The sequence below is a fragment of the Syzygium oleosum genome, unplaced genomic scaffold (assembly GCF_021117445.2).
Source record: "Syzygium oleosum isolate NSW1041296 unplaced genomic scaffold, Sole_v2.1 Sole_v2.46, whole genome shotgun sequence".
NCBI classification, from domain to species: domain Eukaryota; kingdom Viridiplantae; phylum Streptophyta; class Magnoliopsida; order Myrtales; family Myrtaceae; genus Syzygium; species Syzygium oleosum.
The window spans coordinates 854,265-864,194 of NW_026607530.1; the positions used below are offsets into that span (position 1 = coordinate 854,265).

Below are 9,930 nucleotides of genomic sequence, written 5' to 3' on the forward strand. Positions count from 1 at the left end.
TGTCTTGCACACTGTTTTGCGGTGCTATGATTTTTGGCTAAAATTATGTTAGATTTAGGAGTTGCTTGATAACTTCACAGTATACCGAAGGCCCGAAGCTTTTAGCACTCAAGTCGCGTAATATATATTCTGAGGAAACTGATTAATAAATGGTATACAAGAGAGGTCGCTAATGGTTGAGTAGAACTAGCTGGTGATAAAATGGCAGACTAAATGTGCCGGTGGTGAAGTCGATGGTTGTGTTGGTGGTTGAGGTGGACACTATGGTAACCACGGCGTTGGTGAAGTGGTGCCGGTGGAGATGGAAATCAAGATTGACTATAGCGTCGGAACGAGGTGGCGGGGGAGCGGCAAAATGGGACCATTGGTACATAGCCATGTCGGAGACTCTGTAGATGGCGTCGACATTGCAATCGTTGTGATTGTGATAAGTATGATTTGGTTGTGGTATGGTGTGTTGGAGTAGAGGTGAAGGCAGCTGCTGCCGTCACATTAGATTTTAAAATTGAAAGAATGGCTCGGACTGAAGATGAACGTTTGGTTATTAAAATTCACAAAACTTAGGTAAGAAAAGGAGAAATAGTAGAGAGCTTAAACAGAGTTCAAGAAATCTGCAGCTACTAAGTATAAAATATGAAGCTAAAAAGAGAAAAAAAAAAGAAAAAAACAAAAAATGCACGATTCTTTTGGCGTGTGTATAAAGACATGTATGTATGTATCATTCTTCAAGGAACAAGCCATGGAAACGACACTCTTAGAAGAAACGATTGTAAAAAACTCTAATGAAAGCCAACTCAAAAGTTAAAAAGCGGAAAAGCCCCGGTCGCTGAAAAATAGGCCTTAATGTTTGTAAAGAAGTTGTTGAAACCTATTTTGATGAATCAGAATTGAGTTCATCTGCGACGCAGTTAGGTTTTTCTCCGATAATCAGATTAAACATTTACACACTGCCTGAACTGATGCATTATCTAACAACTTATTTATATGGCAGCGATGCTAGAAACATTCATACCCTACCGAGGTTGAGATTCGCTGCTACTGCCACCAGCTGAAGCGAGCAGAGAAAGGTACTCCTCTATCGCTTCTCCTTCTTTCGTGACTTCAATATCATAGTCGGAAAAAGCATCGGCTTGAGCCAACTCATCTGCAAGTTCTTCCTCCATCTCTACATCCCGGTCATCCATTCCAGCATGTGCAGATGTATCTCCCACTTCATCGATATTGTTCGTACTACCCGAATCCTCATTGTTGATAGATGAGGCAGAAGTAGTTGCAGGAGTAGAAGTTGCGGGACTGGCATTCTCAGGTTGGTTTGGAAGACTCTGAGGCTGCACAAGTAGTTGTTGCATTGCTTGCTCCACAGTGCGACCGCCACTAACCGCTTCGATCACTGCAGAAATCCAAAAGAAAAACAAAAGACGGAATCTGCTAAGAGCTCTTAATTAACGGCGAGATTCACTTGAATGTACAGAGAAAACAACGTAAATGTAATGTGAAAACTCTTTTGAGGGTAATCATTTGAAAAACTAAGAAATGCCACAGGTCTTGGTGTCACAGAACTGAGGCTACGATTGAGTAGCATGACATATTGCCAACTAAGTGGGGTGAGATGAAGTAGAATTCTCTCTGTATGTGAAGCTTACGATTAAGCAACAAGCAGTATGCTGCAACACTATAATCCCACTTTATATTAGCAGAAGATGATTAGATTCAGTCGCTAGAAGGAATATATTCAGATTGTGGAAACATGAAAGAACCAAATGCAACAAAAGCACAATCAACGACCATGTACCTCTCGATCTTTCAAAGCCCATTGCTACAAGCTGCTCAATTGCCGCTTCATCTGATTTCAGCTGTCTTTTTCTTTTTCTCGATTCTATGTCATTCTACACGATATAAAAGAATTGTAATACGTTATTGATGAAACTCTACTGAACCAAGACCAAGAATATAGTAGGAAACATGTAATGAACCTGAATGGCAGCATTAGTTTCAGGGTTGGTCAAATCATCCAGTGCTTTCTGAGTGTCATTCTCATTTCTTCGAAGGGCTTCAGCAGCAAGTGCCTTCTCAAAACTGCCACAACATTTCACTTGGGTTCAAAGGGGGGGAGGGGTGCTTGGGGGGGTGGGGGGTGTTGTGTGTGGGTCTACTACCAAACTTCATAAACATCTAAAGAGCAGTGCAATGTATTCGTGAAATTTTTGTGGAATTAGTGCCAGCTGTTCCAAAAGTTTAAGTTATTAAATAAAGGCGTTTAATATTTAAATATTCTAATATCCCCCCTCAAGCGTAGACTAGATTTTGGCCTAGGACTAAGGCACGGAAATATATAATTGGGCAGACAAATAAAGTTGTCTTAAAACATTTGAACTCAAAACCTTCGACTCTAATACCATGTGAAATTTTTGTAGGAGTAGTAACTATTTTAGAAGCTTAAGCTATTAAATAGAGGTGTTTGATATTTCAATATTGACAATAAAAAATGAAGTGACATCGAAATCATCAGCAACTGTCCATAAACGATCTGTCACAAACAAACCGTAGATTGCAAACCACCAACACATATTTTAAAGAAAAACCACAAAATAATTCCAGGAAAGTACTTTGATTATGCAACAGTTTCTTACCCAATGGAGACCAGTTCATTTAATCTTTGGAGGTCCACAGGTTTCTTCGTGGGTGTCACTCCATAAGACTTTTGCTCCCTGCAAATTTATTAGATTTTTCATGCTACCCATAGAAATTTGCATGCATAAGTAGACAAGATATAAGGGGCAATACGAAACACACTCGATTTCCTGTCTTCGCTTCATATCCTCCTCACGTTTCTGTAACCTCTTAGCCTTTTCCTCGATTAGAAAATCAACAGCACTCCCAACATCTTGGTTGGTCATGCGTATTGCCCTCCTGGCATCACGCTCTTTGAAGCCCATGCTCATTACTAGTGATAAAGATTCATCTGGCACCTGCAGCTGAAATAGCCAAAATCAAATTGTCAGCTTGGAAAAGGGAAACAGTCGAGGTAACTACGAGGAAATAAGAGAAGAATTAAAAAGACATGGACAGTCAGCTGAAAAGTTCTAAAGTAGAAAAGTTAGACCTATCCTACCATCAACTTTAGAGTCAATTTCTCATTTAAACAAAGATCCAGAAATTTACTTGCCGTGAGTCCTGGAATTACAAATGTTTTTTCAGTGCTGCAACAAAATTACAGTCCTAGCTCCTTAATCATGCCATGCAAATGAGGAGATCTGCTGGTTGATCATAATAACAAGTCTTGCTTGCAGAAATGACCAAGAGAGACTCAAGGAAAAAGCTTAAATATAATGTGACAAATGCAAAGGAAATAGTACTCTAACTATGCTGAAACTCTTGAATGATAAATACCTATCATTACCTCAAAGAATAACAGAACAAACACAAGCAAAATAATCCAAAAAACTATATTTTACCTGAACTACTACGGAACAAGCATAAATGGAGCTGCGCACCTGAATGACGGAATGATAATTCAATAAGACTTCTTTACTAACCTTGAAGAACTTTTCTTGTGCAGATGTCAATGCTTTTTGTGACTTATCGAGATGACCACTGTGATAAGCTACCACTCCTTCCAACAGCTCTAACCGCAAATGCCTGGAAGTTAATTATTCCAATTCATTAGTCCGAAGCCAATACTTCAGGATAAAAAAGTTCTCTACACACATTGCAAGAATGCCAGGATGAAAAATTGCAAAACTGATGCTCACAAAGCAATCTCTGGATAGCGACCTCCTTGAAGGAGTCTAACACGAGAGTAATCCTTTCCATGAGCACGCTCAATCCCTTCTCTGGCCTTTTGTAGTCGAATTCCAGCCACCGAGAGTGATGAGATGTCTCGAAGCATGAAATAGCACCATACCATGTCTATTTGCAGTATAGGAACATTGTCAACCATCTGAAACCAAAGAACATGACGCAGAATAAGCCACACGTTCATAATCTCTCTGTGTCCACATCAAAGCACCACCACACCCCCTTCCCAAAATAAGAGCAAAAGTGGAATTCATGAAATCCGAGCAGCCAGCCACATCAACTGAGTTCAAGTGAAATTAGAATAGTTCCTAATTCCCATACTAACTCGCAAATTTGGTGCATTCAGTCGATTATATGTGAAATGAATGTGCCGTGAATCACAATGAGAAAAGACAGGCTTAGAAATAGTTACAATGCAAACAAAGAGCGAAATATTAGGAAAAGCATTTTCCACATGAGTGGCTATCATCCTTAAGATTTTAGAGTGCCAAAGAACAATAATAAAATAGAAGAATGAGCACAGCCAATACTACATAAATTCCCAGCTGAACAAATGCAGACTTCTTAACTTGGGAAAGTATAACTGACCTCAATGAACTGGGGATTGCAGAGAGAGAAGGATTCCTGCATTGGGAAGAAAGAATGGTTAAAGTAATCAATTTTTACAAATTGGTAGAAAAAATAACAGGTGGTATGTCAATCAAAGTAAGAGAAACAACTATCAGATAATCATGAGCCTATACTCACAAGTAAGAGCAAAAAGAAGCCAGACTCCTTTTTTGTAGTAAGAAATTATTGCAATGCTTTATGGTGGTTTCTAGGAACATACAAAACATGCAGCTTTGACAAGCAGTTTTGAGGACAGTCATTCTGTTATAAGAACATTGCTCGTGACAATCTATATTAATAAAAAGTGATGGTTGAGATCCAAATGTAGTCAAGACATGCAAAGGAGAATGTCCAGGCAATATATTACCAATTGGTCCAGCATGCAGCACATGGTAGTTATGCTTAGTCATTCTGATATATAATTTATTTGTACTGAAAAATAATAATGGTGCTTCCTCTGTAGGCTTAGTTATGTGCTAAATCATATTTATATATGCTTCTGGGCCTGGATTTGGGTCATTTATTACAATGGATACATTCTATATCTTTTGTGAGAGTATAATGTGTTATGAATCTAAGAAAAATCTTTTACAGTCAGACTAAAGCACTGGCTAATGTATAAATAGGTTGTGTGGTTCCTATATTATGTAAGCATATAGCTGGCAGAATACACTGATCATTCCAATCCACAATTTGTATCACAAATCCTTGTTATGGCAAATTTACCACTTGAAATTGTAAATTAAAGTTCAAAATGTTATGGCATGGAGATATTCATCAGATTTTCTTGTGAAAAGTATATTATGTATAGTATTACCTTGTCCCAAAGCATATATCAAGCAAGAATTAGTCCTTCGCCTATATATCTAGCATAGTAGACCATCTGGTGCACATACAACTAATAAAGAGTATTATTACGACACAATGATCAAAACAAGCCTACTTTCACAATATTACATTTTAGACAAGGGACAATTTTAGTTATGCTTGACATTCCTTGTTTCAGAGTTGCCCTTGTTTCTGAAACCTTGGTCAATTGCAACAGGGAATCACATCAATTCAGTAGCAAGTTATGTCACTCTGATGGGAAAGGACTAGGTGGCACAACTCTTTTTTAAGTATATGTAGCCAATTGTTGATCTGAACAGTTGGTAAACTCTACTACCAAATGACATCCCTCATAATTCTTCACATCTCAATTCCCGCATTATGCATGTTACAGAACAAAAAGCATTGAAGCTTGCTACTGGATAAGGCTAAAAATGCTTAGATTACCAAAAGTAACCACAGAGCACCAGTAAAACTGACCTCACCCATAGCAAGAACTTCCAATGCATCTTCATACTTTTGCCTCCTTATAAGTTGCTTTGCATTTGAGTGAAGCATCAAGCCCATCATCACGGCTCTAGAGAAAATCCAAAAGGTTTTATCAAAAACAAAAGTAAAATAAAATAAAATAAAATAGCAGCTAAACAGCATTTTGTGAGAAAAGATTTTTTTCTAATGCCTAACCTCTGATCAGTTTCAGATCCCATATTTACTTTCTTTCCACTCTGATCTTCCAGTTCTATGTTGAAGTCTTCAAGTGGCAATGACCCATCTGCATGTCTCTTAGCCAGTGCAGTGGCAGCTGCTCTGTATTTAGACGGACATATACATATAATTATATGAGTGGATGTGTACATACACACACAGTAGCCAAGAAGACTACTGTCTTCAAAAACAACGAACATGCTTGCTAATATCATCATAAAATAATGCAGGAAAGTGTACCGCAAAACCAGATAAGCGTATCTAAGTAGATGAACATCTGTAGGTATATAAATCCAGATGGCAAGACTCATCAGTGCTTCTGGCCAATCATAGAAATATTTATGACATATCTATAAACATGTCACTCAGGGAAGTCTTTTGAATGATAACAAGGTGCCCAGCTCAGAGCCGAATGCCTCTATAAGTATCAAGATGCGCTGCCTCATGAGTTAAGTAACATACGCCACACTAAGAATGTAGATTAGTCCCACGAGTCTACAGGTGAAAGTTGCTAAGAAGGGGGGGAAACAAAACCAGATATGCATGCGAAATGCATTTTATAAAGGATTGATTTGGTGGTGGCTGCTAAGAGTTAAAGTGAACTTAGGATGAGGAGAAAGCATCTTCCGATGCATCAAAGCTACATAAAAACTTCTGCATCACAGAAACCCCAAAAGCTTCACACCAAGCATTATTAACCAATGAAGACATCTCTTGAACTGGACATGCTCATCCTAAGATCACAAATTTCATTACTATTTGACTCAGACCTGTTCTAGAAAAGCTGAGGCATTTCGAATTCCTTCACCTATAACGAGAATACAAAGCTCGCTGCCATCAGTAAAAGAATCAGTAAAAGAGGAAGGGAGTTGTAATTGATACACCGAATAATGACAATTCTTAGCCTCATCAATATGAACCCACTTTAATCACTCACAAGCACGATTCATCAAAACCATCAACCAATTAACAAAGAGAAGGGAAGCAGCAGAAGCCTGCTTTCAGGAGGCGAGCTGCCACTCAACACGTAATATTTTACGAGGCCAGTCCAACAAAGTGCATGATCCAATTACAATTACCCCAACTTTTCAGAAAATTCCGGCAAAAACAAAGATGTTGCTCACAATGTACATGATAGAAAACCAGAAACAGAAAACAAAGAGACAAGTTCCTGACAAATTCACCATAAAGAAGATGCAACGAGTCCAATAAGCAAGGAAAGTCTACAGCTTTGTTCCACCAATCAATTAGTACAGTCAAATTGAAGGGAAAAATAAACAATCACACAGTGGAACAAGTACCCGCATAAAAGTACCCGCATAGCTTGAAATAGCCGCACGAAAAACGTACACACGAACAAAACACTCACTTGACCCGAGCGAGCCTGCGAGAACGCTCGTCCTCGGCCATGGCCTCCTCCTGCAGCGACTTCCCCTGGTCAACGCAGACCCGGGTCGAGAGTATCTTGGCGTTGCCCCTTACGCCGAGCTCGCTCAGCTTCGCCGCCGCCGCCCCGCCGCCGCCGGCGTCGTCCTTCAGCACCTTGCCGCCGCAGATCAGGTTGATCGAGCTCGGGCTCAGGCCGGATCGCCTCGCCACCTCCGCCCGCAGCATCGGGACCGTCCAGTCGTCCAGCTCGACCTCTATCGCGCCGGACCACGTGCCGGCCACCTTCAGCTTCGCCATCGACGGTCGGGAGGAGGGGGGGAGGAGCGAGAGACAAGGGCGAAGAATTTATGGGTCTGCGGTTGAAGGGTGTGTGGGGAAGAGAAGAGAATTGACTGAGGAAATTGAAAGATCGAGACTTTTATAGTGTGGGAGCGAGGATTGAAGGAAAGGCGACGCCTTTGCTTGATGAGCAAGACTTCGGAAAGCAGGGGGTCTTCCTCTTTCTTTCCGGGTGCGAGACGATGTTGTTGGATTGTTTACATGGGAATTGCACTTCGGCTTAAGTTAAAGTTGTCTGCTTTTGGCATATTAGATGGAATAACATTTACTTTTAATTTTAATTGGCTTCGGTGCTGTCTCCGAACGTTGAAGTATATATAAATATAGGGCGCGAATAGTAACCATTCTGCTCCAGAAATTAAATTCTTGCAAGAAATTAATTTATGGAATTCTTGCCAGAAATTGATTTCTGGAGGAGAAATCTGTTTGATAAAACATGACTAATTCTGCTCCAAAAATTAATTTCTGGAACAGAGATCTCTTTTGATTTGTTGCTTTTGTTTGCATCTAAAAAAATTTAAATTTCACTCAAAGTGGCTGGCCACAGGTATTCTAAGCTATTCTATGAAGTTTTAAAATTTTTTATTTTTTGATTTTTTTTTGGCACTTCAAAAAATTTAAATTTCACTCAAAGTGGGTGGCCAAAGGTATTCTAAGCCATTTTGTGAAGTTTTGAAATTTTTGATTTTTTTGGTTACCTCAAAAAAAATTAAATTTCACTAAAAATGGGTGGCCACATGTATTCTTAAGCCATTCTGTGAAGTTTTGAAATTTTTGATTTTTTTTTATACCTCAAAAAATTTAAATTTCATTCAAAGTGGGTGGCCACAAGTATTCTACGTTATTCTGTGAAGTTTTGAAATTTTTGATTTTTTGATTTTTTTGGATACCTAAAAAAATTTAAATTTCACTCAAGGGTGGCTTCTAAGCCATTATGTGAAATTTCGAAATTTTTGATTTTTTTTATATTTTTTGAAAAAAAATTCACCAAATTTTCTATTTTCCCGAAATCTGACTTTTTTTTTATTTTCTGGAAATTTTTATGAATTTTTCTGGAATTTTTCAATTTTTACGCATTTTCTGAAAAAAAATTAGTGAGATCTCAAAATGTATTGTAAAGGCCACGAAAAAGAGTGAAAAGAGAGAGAATGCATTCTAGAAGAGAGAAGCTACAAAAAGTAGCTTCTCTTTTTCTTACCAAAAACTCATTCTGGAATCAAGTGTTTTTAACAAACGCATTTTTATTCCAGAATACAAAAATTGCTTCAGAATGCATTCCAGAAATTTTTTAACAAACGCATTTCTGTTCCGGAATGCATTTTGAAACAGAATTTCTGCTCCAGAATGGATTCCATGCGCGCCCATAGCCATTCATCATTCAATCAGTGGATTGGAAACGTATGCTGCTTAGAGATTGTTATGTGAATTTGGTTCTCGATTATAAAGTAGAATTGGTTTTGAACGAGATGAGTTTTGAACTTGGTTAAGTTGATGTCAATTCGGTTCTCGTTTTAAAGTAGAATCGATTTTGAACCGATAGATATTATAGAGATGAGTTTCAAACTTGGAAAAGTTAAGTAATACATCGATACCTTAACCGCTATACTATTGGTGTTCAAATTGTGTGCTTTCTTGAAATAATAGTAGTATTTTTTAAAGTAAAGCCCAATTTCTAGATTGATCTTAAAATCGCCAAGAAGGAATCAATTCGGTTCCACCGACTATGACAAGGTAACTTTTAAATTTATATCGGGAATTTATCCACTCTAGAATTGATCGTTCCTTATTGGAGTTCAAAACATGTAAAAAGTTATAGAACACGGCTTGTCATAAATGATGGCTCTATAGCATATAAAGTTTCCCTCCAGAATAAGATTGTTTTCCTTCAGTGGTCAGTCAAAAAGTTGCTGACAGGCCTGACCCCCTGACTTCTCCACTTTACAAGAGCCATAACTAGGTTCATGCACTCTTTAAACCCCATTGACATCAGTGCTTAATCAGTGGTCTACCCGCGATGGATATCCCCTAAAATAGACAAAGACGAAAGCTTCTCCAACAAATTTTAGCTCAATCTTTCCAAATCTGGAAGACCTTGGTTTGTCTACCAGCGAATTAGAATCAAGTTATTATTTTTGGCCAGAAGAACAACGGTAAGGGGGGACCATCAGCCTAACTACCTCTCCTGGACATTACCATAGGGAGTCCATACCTATTATGATCCTAATTGCACGGTACGGGGACTAGGATCATGGTGTGAGAGAC

General features: G+C 38.7%; 1 protein-coding gene across 1 annotated transcript; it reads right to left on the bottom strand.

Moving 5' to 3' along the window:
* Positions 1-846: 846 nt before the first annotated feature.
* On the bottom strand, positions 847-7,877 carry LOC115687340 (uncharacterized). Its single transcript, XM_030612862.2, has 11 exons — positions 7,310-7,877; positions 5,920-6,042; positions 5,716-5,812; positions 4,387-4,422; positions 3,753-3,940; positions 3,537-3,639; positions 2,794-2,975; positions 2,631-2,708; positions 1,974-2,076; positions 1,793-1,886; positions 847-1,390 (listed from the first exon to the last, which is right to left on the bottom strand). The coding sequence occupies exons 1-11, from the start codon at positions 7,624-7,626 to the stop codon at positions 1,014-1,016; spliced, it is 1,698 nt and encodes a 565-aa protein (XP_030468722.2). The 5' UTR covers positions 7,627-7,877; the 3' UTR covers positions 847-1,013.
* Positions 7,878-9,930: the final 2,053 nt, after the last annotated feature.